The sequence below is a fragment of the Conger conger genome, chromosome 10 (genome assembly GCF_963514075.1).
Source record: "Conger conger chromosome 10, fConCon1.1, whole genome shotgun sequence".
Classification (NCBI taxonomy): Eukaryota; Metazoa; Chordata; class Actinopteri; order Anguilliformes; family Congridae; genus Conger; species Conger conger.
Genome location: NC_083769.1, coordinates 45,031,197 through 45,046,768, shown reverse-complemented (window position 1 = coordinate 45,046,768; position 15,572 = coordinate 45,031,197). Strand labels below are relative to the sequence as shown.

Below are 15,572 nucleotides of genomic sequence, written 5' to 3'. Positions count from 1 at the left end.
AAAAGAACACATTTGAAATATTCATTTCCCAAAAGATTTAATTAGACATTTTTGTATTTCATTGAAAAAAGTAACATATTACTGTAAGCAATTGACTACTTTTTACATAAAAACTTGATCAAGGCTCTCTGAGATCAGAAGCAAGGAGCCAACCAAAGTCTGCAGAAGAACTGTGGCAAGTTCTCCAACATGCTCGGAACAACCTCCCTGCTGATTGTCTTATAGAACTGCAGGACAGCGTTGGCTATCTCAGAGAAGTGATGCAGTTTTAATGCCGAAGGGTGGTCACAAAAAATATTGATTTGATTCAGTTTTGAGCTATTTTACCAAATTTCTAAAATGTCATGTAAAATGTATAGTATGTTTATTTAGCACCTTTCCATTTAGGAATTATTTTTGAAAGAATCTTATCTGTGCAGAATGTTATACAGGTGCCTAAGACTTTTGCACAGTACTGTATATTTAAATGTAGCTTGGTATAAAATCCAGCTATGACCAGCTTGAAATACCAGCAATCAGCTGTTTCAAAACATAGCTTGAGCTGGTCTATTGGAGTATGGAGCTGATCTAACTGGTCAACCAGCTACCAGCCGTACCAGGCTACTGCAACCTACATTAACAAAAGGGGGAATATTATAGGGGGAAATTAAGGAGTAATGTGTCTAGCTGTGTGTCTAGACTACTGCATTGCTCAGGATATGTTGAGTAGCAGCGGAACTAAAGGCGGAGTTTGGTTACCATGGCGCTGATATACAATTCAGACAAGCACTGGGTACCCATAAAACGAAGCACAAGAAAATAAAGACGAAACAACGACCGAAAGGCATATTTCGTAAGTCGAATTTATAATACTTATAATGTTTTATTTCATTCTGGAAACATTCCCTGCTCGGAACAATACCGTTTCGTCACCGCAGATGTTAGAAGTTGAACATACAAGTATCCATGAATGCGCAGGCTACTAAAACTAGACTACATCTAAACTTGGAGAGCTTTTCGTCTCGTGAGGTTTATCTTGGTGTAGCTTCGCCCTGGTAAGACAACGCGGTGTGAATTCAAGCAAACGCTCATTAAAAATGTGTGGTATTCCATTTGGGTCATGTATCTGCGTCTTTAAACGAAGCTGTATGACACTTGTAGCCGTGTTAAATCACTCTAGTGAGATGCGCTGCGTGAATGTCAGAGCGCACAGAACATCTGTCACATTTTCTGATTTTCAGCGTACGGAACATTTTCCTCCCGCTGAGTTGTTTAAAAAATAAAAAACGGGCAGCATGCATTTCACTTGTATTGCGTCAGGTTTCCGTGATCAGCTTCGGGCCTGACGAGTCTTCTCTTACGAAGTGGTCGTTAATGCGATTCGTTTTGTTCAGCAGGTTGGCTTCGGTCATGAGGGGTTATCTCAAAACAATAGGATGGGTGTTTAAACTCCAGCCGAAAACAACCGTGGGAAGGCATGAGGATTCTGACCTCTGTTTGCAGGTAATGTTCCTTCAGTCCCCGTTTGTCAGCCTACTTCATCCTAAAAACAAAGGGACCACTCTCAAAATGACCCTAATGTTTAGCCTACATGTTTTTATTGTGTTGCATAGTTCTGAATATACTGAAACTAAGTCGCAGTTGAAAACACCAAAGTGTTATAAAACGTCAATAAATAAAACAAATAAATAAAAACAGATACACAACATTGCTGAAAGACCAAACTAAATTTTCAATGGTCTCAAATGGGTTTAAAGGCCAAGTAGAAAGGATGTGATTTCAAACTGTAGATTTTTTCAGCAGACGTTCCTGAAAAAAAACAGTTCAGTTGTTGAAACAGCTGGTGGCTGGTTTCAGACCAGCTCCCAACTTGACATGATTTGACCAGCTCAGACAAGCTACCCGCACTCGCTGTATGACCAGCTCATACCCAGCTAGACCAGCTTCAGGACCAGTTTGGCCATGCTGGTTGATCAGCTCATACCCAGCTAGACCAGGTTCAAGCTGGTGAAGGCGGCATAGCTGGATTTTACAGCAGGGCTAGCATACAGCGAACTTCCTCTGATCATATGTAATGTATGTTCTGTAAATCACCTTAGATCAGGGGTGCACAACAAGGGCTGATCTGTTTCAGGATTTTGTGGCGAGTTCTGGTCATAATGATTTATTCATATCTTATCTGACATGTATATGAGTACCAGGCTACAGCTGCAGACTGCAAGGGCATCCTAAAGATTTTACTGTGCTCAAGTGCAGGCTTGAACCAGGGTAATTTATAGAGCTGTCAGCTTTAATTAAAAACAAGGAAATCGGTTGGAACAAAAACCAGTACACAGGCCCTCGAGGACCAGAGTTATGCACCCCTGCCTTAGATGGAGGAGCTAATGTTGTGTTTTTTCCCTGACTGGACGCCTGACAGAACGGCGGCGTGGAGGAGCGCCACGCCCTGATCGAGCTCAACGAGGCGGACCGCTGCTTTGTGCTGCGCGATCTGAACTCCACCCACGGCACCTTCGTCAACGAGTGCCGCGTCCACAACGCCACGGTGCGCCTGTCGCCGGGAGACGAGCTGCACTTCGGGTTCGGAGGTCCAACGTACCAGCTGGCGGTGGATAGCGCTTCCCCAGTGCGTATTTTACTCCTTTAGCTCACGGTGTGAGGGCTTCTTCATGTCCCGGCCCGGCAGAAGCCTCATGATCGTCCTGTTATTCCTTAAACAATAGTTTCTGTCTGCTTTCTTTTTTAATTAACTTTGACTGGGCAGCAATCAGAAGGTTACTTTTGAAACAATAAGGTAGCAGCTGTTCTCATGCATTGTGCATTTACTGTCTCTCACTCTCACGTCCTGTCTCGCTCTCTCCCTTCTCTCCCTCCCTCTCTCTCTGTGTTTGTGTGTGTGTGTCTGTTGGTGTGCATGTGTATGTCTGACTGTCTGTCTGTCTGTCTATCTGTCTGCCTGCCTGCGTGTGTGTGTCTGTTGGAGTGTGTGTGTGTCTGTCTGTCTGCATGTGTGTGCGTGTCTGTCTGTGTGTGTGTGTGTGTGTGTGCGTGTGTCTGTCTGTCTGTGTGTGTGTGTGTGTCTGTGTCTGTCTGTGTGTGTGTGTATGTGTGTATGTGCGTGTGTGTCTGTCTCTGTGTGTGTATGTGCATGTGTGTGTATGTGTATGTGTGTATGTGTGTGTGTGTGTGTGTGTGTGTGTGTCCACCCGTTCATACCCCCCAGGTCTCCTGCCCCCCGGTGAACCAGCGCCTGGCCTGGCAGACCCCGCTCCAGCTGATCGAGGGCTCCAGTTCGGCTCCTGCCCCCTCCAGCCCTCTGTCCCAGCTCCCCATCCTGCCTGGCCAGCCCTCCACCCACTCCTCCTGGGTGCAGGGGGGCCCCACTGCCACCCCTCGCCCCCCAAGCCGGGCCCGTGCCACTAGCGCCGGGACCAAGAGACCCGGGCCAGACCATGGACTCATATCGTTCAGGCCCGGTATGGCTGGTCCTAATTCGGTTCTACAAACGAGCCCAACAGGGACCATCGGCATTCTGTCCCAAGCCCAATATGGAGTGGCTCCACCCACCCAAATCCCAAGGGGTTTTGGCTTTGGATGAGAAAATTTAGTAGGGTTTTTATAGGGGCCCTTAGTATAGCAGTCCTTTTGATTGGTTGAAAAGGTATGTGGTCGAGAGTGCCATACAGCACCCATGGGATTTTACGGTAGTTACGCTTGGGTTGCCATATGCCACTCTTGGGACTGAAAGGGTGAACACTGAACATTTTACCGTGTGTATCTGAGCCATAACCACTGTGCAGCTTTGTTTCGGGGACGGCTTTTGAACCGGCCGATCCGATTGTGTTTCAGGAAGCGGGAATGTGAACGGGAATTCCGGAACGGTGCACTCCCTTCGGAACGGGGTGACGGGGCAGAGCACTCAAACGCTGAGTCACCTGCTGCAGGAGAAGGTAGACTCACGCACACCTGTGTGTGTTTCTGTAGAGACTCGCTCACACCTGTGTGTTTCTGTAGAGACTCTCTCACACCTGTGTGTTTCTGTGGAGACTCTCTCACACCTGTGTGTTTCTGTAGAGACTCTCTCACCCGTGTGTGTTTCTGTAGTGACTCACTCACACCTGTGTGTGTTTCTGTAGAGACTCACTCATGCCTGTGTGTGTTTCTGTAGAGACTCTCTCATACCTGTGTGTGTTTCTGTAGAGACTCTCTCACATCTGTGTGTGTTTCTGTAGAGACTCTCTCACACCTGTGTGTTTCTGCAGAGACCTGTACACCGGCTTGTTAATGCATATATTTAATCAACCAATCATGTGGCAACAACTAAATCCATAAAAGCATGCAGACGTGGTCAAGAGGTTCAACTGTTTTTCAGACCAAATGTCAGAATGGCCAAGAAATCTTTGACCGTGGAATGATTGTTGCTGCCAGACAGGGTGGTTTAAGTATCTCAGAAACTGCTGATCTCCTGGGATTTTCATGCACAATAGTCTCTAGAATTTGCGGAGAATGGCTGGGAGAAACGCCTTGTTAATGAGACACATCAGAGGAGAATGGTCAGACTGGTCAAAGCTGACAGGAAGGTGACAGTAACGCAAATAAACACGTATTGCGGCAGTGGTATGCATCTCTGAACACACAACACATCAAAACTCTAAGTGGATAGGCTACAGCAGCAGAAGTCTAGAAAAATAAGTCTAATAAGTACCTAATAAAGTGCTCACTGAGGGTATATTCTCTTGTAGCACCCAGGCTGCAAATACTAGATGTGCAAACACTACCATCCTACAAGATTACTGAAAAAGAGATGGATGGTTTCAGATTAAAGCTAATGAGAACACTGTCCTTGGAACAAGGAAAAATTATTAGACCTTACAGCTGCTGCACTGGAAGTATACGCACTGTCAAGAGGCACTTTAGTTTATTGGCTTATTTGTCTGTTGTTCTAGTTAAGAGGCCATGAGTTAATGACTTGGCCAGTAAGCAATAACAGAAGTGTCATCCTCCATCTCCCTGAGTGAAATATCCATACAGTGTGGCCGCAGCTCTTCCTCCATTTCAAAATGAGGTCGGCTGGTGGTGTGCCAGACACAGGGGTTATGACTGTGTGCTGGTTCTGGAGTGTCGACTCCCCCTCCATTTGAAACCGTTTTTTCTTTCTTTGCGGCCAACATCCGTACCCTAAGGGTGGCCTGTAGTGTAGTGCTTAAGGTACATCACTGGGACCCGCAAGTTTGGTAGTTCGATACCCGGTGTTGCCACAGTAAGATTCGCACAGCTGTTGGGCCCTTGAGCAAGGCCCTTAACCCTACATTGCTGTAGGGAAGGATTGTCTCCTGCTTAGTCTAACCAACTGTAAGTTGCTTTGGATAAAAGCGTCTGCCAAATGACATGTAATGTAATGTAATGTAATGTAAAGGTCCAGGTCAACAGGCATCAATGTAACGAGGTAGAGATTTTGCCAGAGGTGGGATTTGAACCCTGGCCTCTTGCTTGTCCAAAGATTTCTTTGACAAACTGGGTTACCAGTCAGCTATAGGCGAAATCGCCCCTCGCTGAGGGCAACAACGTTATTCAGAATTTGAGGGTTATGTCATGGGGGAGTGTTGTCGCGGTAACCTGCTACGAGCCTTCAGCCCACTTCAGTTTTAGCGAACAAGCCCTGCTAGCCGGTAGCGGCGGTAGATCCGGGCGGTTGTTTTTCGGCGGACTCGTGGACACCCCCTGTCCTCCGTCCCCAAACGCAGGAGGAGAGGCTGCTCCGGCTGGGGGACGAGCTGAGCCGCCTGGCGGTGTTCGAGGGCGAGTCCTGGCGCAAGGACGGCGTGATCTCGGGGCTTCGGGACGAGGTCTCCGCCCTCCGGCACCAGCTGACCCAGAGCCAGGCCGGCCCGGAGGTCCGGAGCAGGCTGCGGGACCTGGAGAGGGACATCGCCGACAAGAGGGACCAGATCGAGCTGCTGAAGAAGCAGGTACGGAGGCGAGAGAGAGGCGCTGTAGTCCCCCAGAGGGGTGAAGGTGCTATGACTCATCTCATTTAGGGGCTCTGTGGTCCCCCAGAGTGGTGAAGCTGCCATGACTCTTCTCATTTAGGGGCTCTGTGGTCCCCCAGAGGGGTGAAGCTGCTATGACTCATCTCATTTAGGGGCTCTGTGGTCCCCCAGAGGGGTGAAGCTGCCATGACTCATCTCATTTAGGGGCTCTGTGGTCCCCCAGAGGGGTGAAGCTGCTATGACTCTTCTCTGACTCGCCCAGTCATTTTGTGCCCCCAAAGTGTTGGGGAACGTCATGTGTGATCCTGAGGTGTATACTACACTCTCAGAAATAACGGTATGAAAAGTGCCTAAAAAGGTACAAATGCTTGTCGCTGGGGTGGTACCCCATAGGTACATAACATTGCACCCCTAGAAGGCAATATAGAGATAATTCATTTCTACCTTTTTTTCTTGGAAAAATTTGTACCCAAAGAGAACATTACTGTACTTTCAGGGTACATGTGGGGAATCCTTGATAAACAAAAATGTATCTCCACTGTCTATTTCGGACAGTTCTGTGAAGGGAACTGGATGTGTTATCTCAAGGTTATCCAGCAGGTTTGATTCCCGGTGTGGAAACTGCCATTCTATCCTGGAACCAAGGTGCTTAACTTGAACTACATTTGTACATATTCAGCCGGAGGAGTGGATGTAATAGTGTGAGCCGCTGTGGAAAAGCGGGTCTGGAAAATGCCAGTCAGGTCAACGCAGTGAAATTCCCTTTCAGGTCGGAGTTAATAGTGAGTGGGTGGCTCTGGTGAAATTGTCAGGGTGTTTTTGGTTTAGATGTGTTCTCGTTGCTCTCTGTGTGTGCAGATGCTGGAGCTGCAGCGTGGCTCCAGTGAGGTGTTCTCACATTCGCTGTCTGAGAGGGACCTGAAGATCACCAACCTCAGGAACCAGGTGGAGAAGCTGAAGAAGGACAACGGTCTGTCCTCAGGTGGGGCCATGTGGGGCGCAGAGAGAGGGGGAGGAGAGAGAGGACTGAGAGAGGGGGAGGAGAGAGAGGGGACAGAGAGAGGGGGAGGAGAGAGAGGACAGAGAGAGGGGACAGAGAGAGGGGGAGTAGAGAGAAGGGACAGAGAGAGGGGGAGGAGAGAGAGGACAGAGAGAGGGGGAGGAGAGAGAGGACAGAGAGAGGACAGAGAGAGGGGGAGTAGAGAGGGGACAGAGAGGACAGAGAGAGGGGACGGAGAGAGGGGGAGTAGAGAGGGGAGGAGAGAGGACAGAGAGAGGGGACAGAGAGAGGGGGAGTAGAGAGGGGGAGAAGAGAGGGGGAGGAGAGAGAGGACAGAGAGAGGGGGAGTAGAGAGGGGAGGAGAGAGGGGGGGCAGCATTAGTGCCCTGGGGATGGAGATGGGTCTCAAAATTTGTACAAAGTACACAAACACACACACACACACACACACATACACACACACATACATACACACGCACACACATACACAAATACATACACACACACACACAGACACATACACACAGACACACACGCACATACACACACAGCCACACACAGACACACACAAACACACACATACACATCTACCTGGAGATTCATGACAGAGATGGGCAAGGCGGGTCGTATCTGTTTGTGGATTTATTGAATTAGCCCAATCATTTACATCTGTCATTTCTAGCCACAGTCTTGTACATTTTATTGTGGTCTAATGAATCAGTCATGGTGCACATGGCTAATTAGCTGATTGAGCTATGGTAACTGGTGGCAGTAAAATCCTGGATATACGCCCTCCAAGACTGGAGTTGCCTATCCCTGATTTATGATGTCTGTGTGTCCCAGTCTGACCCTTGTTTTGGGGTGATTGCCCTCTCCCAGGTCTGGTGACCAGCCTCCAGAGGGACCTCTCCTCCCGGGAGAAGCAGTCCCAGAAGCTGGCGGGCGAGGTGGACAGGCTGAGGCAGGACATTCGGCACAAAGACGCACAGCTGGGGTCCTTATCCGCCAAGGTGCGCTGCCCTGTGCCCTGTGCCTGCCTCTGAGGCCCTCTGCCTTCAAATCTGTCAGTCAATCAATCTGTCAATCAATCAATCTTTCATTCAATCAATCAACCAATCAACCAGTCAGTAAATCAGTCAGTCTGTCAATCAATCTGTCAATCAATCAATGGGTCAGTCTATCAGTCAATCTATCAATTTGCCAATCTTTCATGCAGTCAACCAATCGGTCAGTCAATCAATACTGTCCCATTGTTTTGCAGTAGGATAGATACACATACACAAATCTGCCATAAGTAACACAGTATAAATACAAAGTTAACCTTACCTTAACCACGAGGCTACGGGCTGCCCCCATGTTTTTGCTGATGTCCTGGATGTGTGTGTGCGCCTCACCTCCTGCTCTGCTCTCCGTGTGGCTGCTCTCCGTGTGGCAGTTCTCCAAGGCGAAGGAGCATCAGAGCCACCAGGAGGAGCTGCTGGCGCGAGACAACGAGGCTGCCGCTCTCAGGAAGGTCTGTCTGTCTGTCTGTCTGTCTGTCTGTTTATCCCTGTCCCTCACTGACAATACCAACATCTCAGCCTTTAGTCCATCACTCAAAGAGCTCCTACTCTCAAGAAGTATGTCTGTCCCTGTGTGTCACTGACAATACCAACATCTTAGCCTGTAGGCTGCCACACAGATATAATGTAATAACACTGTGTTGGGGGGTTATATGGTCTGTAATAACGCTGTGTTGGGGGTTATACGGTCTGTAATAACGCTGTGTTGGGGGTTATACGGTCTGTAGTAACGCTGTGTTGGGGGTTATACGGTCTGTAATAACACTGTGTTGGGGTATATACGGTCTGTAATAACGCTGTGTTGGGGTATATACGGTCTGTAGTAACGCTGTGTTGGGGTTATGCGGTCTGTAGTAACGCTGTGTTGGGGTATGTACGGTCTGTAATAACGCTGTGTTGGGGTATATACGGTCTGTAGTAACGCTGTGTTGGGGTATGTACGGTCTGTAATAACGCTGTGTTGGGGTATATACGGTCTGTAGTAACGCTGTGTTGGGGTATGTACGGTCTGTAGTAACGCTGTGTTGGGGGTTATACGGTCTGTAATAACACTGTGTTGGGGTATATACGGTCTGTAATAACGCTGTGTTGGGGTATATACGGTCTGTAATAAGGCTGTGTTGGGCTATATACGGTCTGTAGTAACGCTGTGTTGGGGTATGTACGGTCTGTAATAACGCTGTGTTGGGGTATATACGGTCTGTAGTAACGCTGTTTTGGGGTATATACGGTCTGTAGTAACGCTGTGTTGGGGTATATACGGTCTGTAGTAACGCTGTGTTGGGGTATATACAGTCTGTAATAACGCTGTGTTGGGGTGTATATGGTCTGTAGTAACGCTGTGTTGGGGTATATACGGTCTGTAGTAACGCTGTGTTGGGGTATATACAGTCTGTAATAACGCTGTGTTGGGGTGTATATGGTCTGTAGTAACGCTGTGTTGGGGTATATACGGTCTGTAGTAACGCTGTGTTGGGGTATATACGGTCTGTAGTAACGCTGTGTTGGGGTATATACGGTCTGTAGTAACGCTGTGTTGGGGTATATACAGTCTGTAATAACGCTGTGTTGGGGTGTATATGGTCTGTAGTAACGCTGTGTTGGGGTATATACGGTCTGTAATAAAGCTGTGTTGGGGTATATACGGTCTGTAATAACGCTGTGTTGGGGGGTTATGCGGTCTGTAATAAAGCTGTGTTGGGGTATATAGGGTCTGTAGTAACGCTGTGTTGGGTCTGCAGCGGGTGGAGAAGCTGGAGCAGGCTCTGACAGAGAGGAGGACAGAGCTGCAGCGTTTGACCACAGAGCGTGACTCCCTGAAGACCAAACTAGAGGGGGAGCAGCAGGTCAGACCGCCTGACACATTTACTGCACCGCATAACACTATTACACACTTATTACTGTCCTATACACACATTCTGTTATGTACACATAAAAATATGTACACATATTTTATGATTATACCCTCAGTGAGCACTTTATTAGGTATTTATTAAGTCTTCTCTTGCTGTAGACTGTCCACTTAAGGTCTGACACGTTGTGTGTTCAGAGATGCTCTTCTGCACACCACTCTTGTAATGCATGGTTATCTGTGTGTGACTGTCACCTTCCTGTCAGTTTTGACCAGCCTGGCCATTCACCTCTGGCGTCTTTCAGTAAGAAGGCGTTTCTGCCCGCATAACTGCTACTACAAAAACTGGTTGTTTTGTTTTTCGCACCATTCTCTGCAAACTCTAGAGACTGTTGTGCATGAAAATCCCAGGAGATCAGCAGTTTCTGGGATACTCAAACCATCCTGTCTGTAACCAACAATCCTTCCATGGTCAAAGTCACCTGGATAATATTTCTTCCCCATTTGGTCTGAAAAACAGCTGAACCTCTTGACCATGTCTGCAAGCTTGTATGCATTTAGTTGCTGCCACTTGATTGGCTGATGAAATATTGGCATTAACAAACTGGCATATGATTGTCTGATTTAATTTTGCATTACCAAGCTGGTGTACAGTTCTAGCTAATAAAGTGATCACTGAGTGTATATATTATATGATATTATATTATTATTTATATGATAAATATATACACATGCATTGTACTGTTAAATCACATTAATAAAAAACCTAATCTACTGTCATCCCCAAAGGTTTATTAAAGTGGCATAATTTATCTTCTGCTTGCAGTTTACTTGTGTGTGTGTGTGTGTGTGTGTGTGTTTATGTGAGTGTGTGTGTGTGTGTGTGTTTATGTGAGTGTGTGTGTGTGTGTGTGTTTATGTGAGTGTGTGTGTGTGTGTGTGAGAGAGAGAGAGAGAGAGAGAGAGATTGACTTACAGAGTGTGTTGTCTCTATGTGTTGTCACGCTGCTGATGGCTGTTGTGGTGTTGCGCTGCCCCCTAGCGGTGGGCGTCGGTACAGGCCGGGGCGGAGACGGGCAGGCAGCAGCTGCAGGAGTCGCGGCAGCGGGAGCAGAGGAGCAGGGTGGAGCTGGAGCGCATGCAGGCGCGGGTGAGACCCCTGTACCCCACTGCGCCCCAAACCTTACTGTACCCCACTGCGCCCCAAACCTTACTGTACCCCACTGGGTCCTGTTCAAACCTTACTGTACCCCACTGGGTCCTGTTCAAACCTTACTGTACCCCACTGTGCCCCAAACCTTACTGTACCCCACTGCGCCCCAAACCTTACTGTACCCCACTGCGCCCCAAACCTTACTGTACCCCACTGCGCCCCAAACCTTACTGTACCCCACTGCGCCCCAAACCTTACTGTCCCCCATTGCGCCCCAAGCCTTACTGTCCCCCACTGTGCCCCAAACCTTACTGTACCCCACTGTGTCCTGTTCAAACCTTACTGTACCCCACTGCTCCCCAAACCTTACTGTACCCCACTGCGCCCCAAACCTTACTGTACCCCACTGTGTCCTGTTCAAACCTTACTGTACCCCACTGCGCCCCAAACCTTACTGTACCCCACTGCGCCCCAAACCTTACTGTCCCCCACTGGGCCCCAAGCCTTACTGTCCCCCACTGCGCCCCAAACCTTACTGTACCCCACTGTGTCCTGTTCAAACCTTACTGTACCCCACTGCTCCCCAAACCATATTGTACCCCACTGTGCCCCAAACCTTACTGTACCCCACTGCGCCCCAAACCTTACTCTACCCCACTGCGCCCCAAATCTTACTGTACCCCACTGCGCCCCAAACCTTACTGTACCCCACTGCGCCCAAAACCTTACTGTACCCCACTGCGCCCCAAACCTTACTGTACCCCACTGCGCCCCAAATCTTACTGTACCCCACTGCGCCCCAAACCTTACTGTACCCCACTGCGCCCCAAACCTTACTGTACCCCACTGTGTCCTGTTCAAACCTTACTGTACCCCACTGTGCCCCAAACCTTACTGTACCCCACTGTGCCCCAAGCCTTACTGTACCCCACTGCGCCCCAAACCTTACTGTACCCCACTGTGTCCTGTTCAAACCTTACTGTACCCCACTGCGCCTCAAACCTTACTGTACCCCACTGTGTCCTGTTCAAACCTTACTGTACCCCACTGTGCCCCAAACCTTACTGTACCCCACTGTGCCCCAAACCTTACTGTACCCCACTGTTTCCTGTTCAAACCTTACTGTACCCCACTGTGTCCTGTTCAAACCTTACTGTACCCCACTGTGTCCTGTTCAAAACATACTGTACCCCACTGCCCTACACCCCAAACCCCACAGTCACCCACTGTACCCCACTACCCTACACCCCAAACCCCACCCCATGGTCCCCCACCACTCCTCCCAGTGCCCGTTACTCCTCTGTGCTCAGCCCTGGTCTCTGTGCGGGGGGACCAGCCCTGGTCTCTGTGCGGGGGGATCAGCCCTGATCTCTGTGCCCCCAGCTGGAGCGCCTCCGCAGTAAGATCATCCAGAGCGCCTACTCCGCCCCTGGAGTCTCCACCCCGCAGGACGCACTGTCCGACCAGCAGGTGAGCGGGGTCCTTATCTCTGCCTATGACATCATCACCTGCAGTCTGTGTGAGCGGGGTCCTTATCTCTGCCTATGACATCATCACCTGCAGTCTGTGTGAGCGGGGTCCTTATCTCTGCCTATGACATCATCACCTGTAGTCTGTGTGAGCGGGGTCCTTATCTCTGCCTATGACATCATCACCTGTAGTCTGTGTGAGCGGGGTCCTTATCTCTGCCTATGACATCATCACCTGTAGTCTGTGTGAGCGGGGTCCTTATCTCTGCCTATGACGTCATCGCCTGTAGTCTGTGTGAGCGGGGTGCTTATCTCTGCCTATGACATCATCACCTGTAGTCTGTGTGAGCGGGGTCCTTATCTCTGCCTATGACGTCATCACCTGCAGTCTGTGTGAGCGGGGTCCTTATCTCTGCCTATGACATCATCACCTGTAGTGTGTGTGAGCGGGGTCCTTATCTCTGCCTATGACATCATCACCTGCAGTCTGTGTGAGCAGTGTCTTTCTCACTGCCTATGACATCATCACCTGCAGTCTGTGTGAGCGGGGTCCTTCTCTCTGCCTATGACGTCATCACCTGTAGGCTGTGTAAAGCATCCTTATTACTCTCTATGACGTCATCACCTGTAGTCTGTGTAAAGCATCCTTATTACTCTCTATGATGTCATCACCTGCAGTGTGTGGGAACAAATTCCTTATCATCACCTGTGACATCATCACCTGTCCATTCACACGCTGTGCGGATTGGCCCTTTCTCTCCTGTGTGGGTCTCTGCACTGAACGGGTTAATGGAGCTCATCCAAACTGCGGCCTTGGTACACAAAAGGGGGCTGATGCAATACTGCTACTCTGGTTGCCCATAGCAACAACAGCTAGTTATTTAACAAGAGGCTGTGTTCTCGCCTCTGTTTGAAGGGTTTTCTCCTGACAAGGGAGCTTTGTTTTACATTGTGCTATCTTTTTTCCCCTCTTCCTTCCCTTCTGTTACTCTGTGAAGTCATCTTTGTGCCAGTCCTCTGTGAAAAGCTTCTGCGCACAAACGCAACCAAACTGAATCGACCGGCAGGCCGACTGAGGTGCGCATGTCGCCCCCTGCAGGTGATAGAGCAGATTGCAGAGCTGGCGGAGGAGAAGGAGGCGCTGGAGGCCCGGCTCCAGGAGCTGGAGGAGCAGCAGAAGGAGGTCTGCGAGGAGCGGGAGGAGCTGAGGGCCCGGGTGCAGGAGCTGCAGGAGCGGGCCGCGGCACACGGAGAGGAGTGGGACAGGACCGTGGAGGAGGCGCAGGAGTTTCGGAGAGCCCTGGAGGAGTGTCAGGTGGGCTGGGCTCCGATGGAGGCTTCGATTTGATTTCAGTTTATTATGGGTGTAAGAATTAGTCAAACTAATGTTAAACTTGGCATGTTACCTACATTACATTACATTACATTATTGGCATTTGGCAGACGCTCTTATCCAGAGCGACGTACAACAAAGTGCATACCCATAACCAGGGATAAGTTCGCTGAAAGACCCTAGAGGGAAGTACAATTACCTAGCATGAACGTGTTGCACAAGACACTTTTTTCCAAAGTGGTGAGACAAGTAACATATATCACTTAACTACAGCACATTAGGAAACACACATTCACGGGCATTAAATGTGTCATGCCATAGCAGTGTGGCCAGCGCTCAGTACAACATTAAGCAGACTTACCACCAAATTGAGCAGCCATGCGATGTGGAGTTGGCAGCAGACATCTAACGCCTCACTGCCTGGACTGTGCCTCTGCGTTAAAGCTCACTCGCTGGGATGTTTACGAAAGCCAAGACCTCGGCACAGTGGAGCCCTGCATAGTTAATTGAGACGGAGGGGTGAGAGAAACACAAACTAATATGATCTCTGCTAGAGCCATGGTTTCATATCTACGGTGATGAAGACAGTACCCAGCATTTTTACTGGATGTTTTATATGTTATATGTATTGTATTGTTTTATTATATATACTGTAGATACTGTTTTGGCTGCTACCGTGGCCAAGTCTCTTTTGAAAAATAGATTTTGGTCTATTTGATTTGATTTGATTTTTGAGAATTCCTGGTTAAATAAAGGTTAATAAAAATAAGAATAGATATACTTTTTTTAATCCCCACAGGCAAAATCTGTAGCAAGCATAGACACAATAAAATCTCTTCATGATTGCAACACAAGAGGAATATTTAAAAATATACATATAATAAAGAAATAATAAAGAAAACATTATTTAAAAGAATGGAAAATGTATTCAATAAATATAAACGCCAATATGAATATATTCTATATGCTAAATGCAGCTTTTAGTCTGTTTGTGGTTGAGAAAATGACAGTCTGAGATGTTGTGGTGTGTTAAATCAGTGGTGTACTGAGGAACACGGGGTGACTCTGTGTTTTTGACTGTTTGTGGCCCTTCTCTGTGCCCATGTGTGACTCTGTGTTTGTGTCTGTTTGCGGGCCCTCTCTGTGCCCATGTGTGACTCTGTTTGTGTCTGTTTGTGGGCCCTCTCTGTGCCCATGTGTGACTCTGTTTCTGTCCGTTTGTGGCCCCTCTCTGTACCCATGTGTGACTCTGTTTCTGTCTGTTTGTGGCCCCTCTCTGTGCCCATGTGTGACTCTGTGTTTGTGTCTGTTTGCGGGCCCTCTCTGTGCCCATGTGTGACTCTGTTTCTGTCTGTTTGCGGGCCCTCTCTGTGCCCATGTGTGACTCTGTGTTTGTGTCTGTTTGTGGCCCCTCTCTGTACCCATGTGTGACTCTGTTTCTGTCCGTTTGTGGCCCCTCTCTGTACCCAGTCTCGCCTGCAGGAGGCGCTCTCTGTGCCTGGCCTGCAGAGGGAGATCTGCGCCCTGCGGGAGCAGTCTGTGCCTGAGTCACTGATCTGGGTCCACTCTGCGGTCCTCTCCACCATGGCCTCACAGCTCTCCCAGCTACAGGAAGTGGGCCTCGCCCTGCAGGATGCTGGGATAGAGGAGTGTGACTCTGCGGACGGTAGGCTGGTCCCTGCAGACTCTTTAGCTGTGTCTGAAACAGCCTCCTACCTACTGTGTCCTCAAAATA

At 48.8% G+C, this 15,572-nt stretch overlaps 1 protein-coding gene across 1 annotated transcript in view; it reads left to right on the top strand.

Annotated features, from left to right (window-relative positions):
* The first annotated feature begins 700 nt into the window (after positions 1 to 700).
* fhad1 (forkhead-associated (FHA) phosphopeptide binding domain 1) overlaps positions 701 to 15,572 on the top strand; it is a 37,979-nt gene continuing 23,107 nt past the window's right edge. Inside the window, exons 1-14 of the mRNA XM_061259134.1 lie at positions 701 to 832; positions 1,374 to 1,482; positions 2,399 to 2,605; positions 3,227 to 3,455; positions 3,829 to 3,929; positions 5,724 to 5,948; positions 6,828 to 6,951; positions 7,849 to 7,979; positions 8,405 to 8,482; positions 9,773 to 9,877; positions 10,925 to 11,032; positions 12,419 to 12,505; positions 13,604 to 13,819; positions 15,308 to 15,503. Coding sequence (XP_061115118.1) covers positions 1,390 to 1,482; positions 2,399 to 2,605; positions 3,227 to 3,455; positions 3,829 to 3,929; positions 5,724 to 5,948; positions 6,828 to 6,951; positions 7,849 to 7,979; positions 8,405 to 8,482; positions 9,773 to 9,877; positions 10,925 to 11,032; positions 12,419 to 12,505; positions 13,604 to 13,819; positions 15,308 to 15,503 — 1,900 coding nt within the window. The 5' untranslated portion in view covers positions 701 to 832; positions 1,374 to 1,389. The remainder of the gene's footprint in view (positions 833 to 1,373; positions 1,483 to 2,398; positions 2,606 to 3,226; positions 3,456 to 3,828; positions 3,930 to 5,723; positions 5,949 to 6,827; positions 6,952 to 7,848; positions 7,980 to 8,404; positions 8,483 to 9,772; positions 9,878 to 10,924; positions 11,033 to 12,418; positions 12,506 to 13,603; positions 13,820 to 15,307; positions 15,504 to 15,572) is intronic.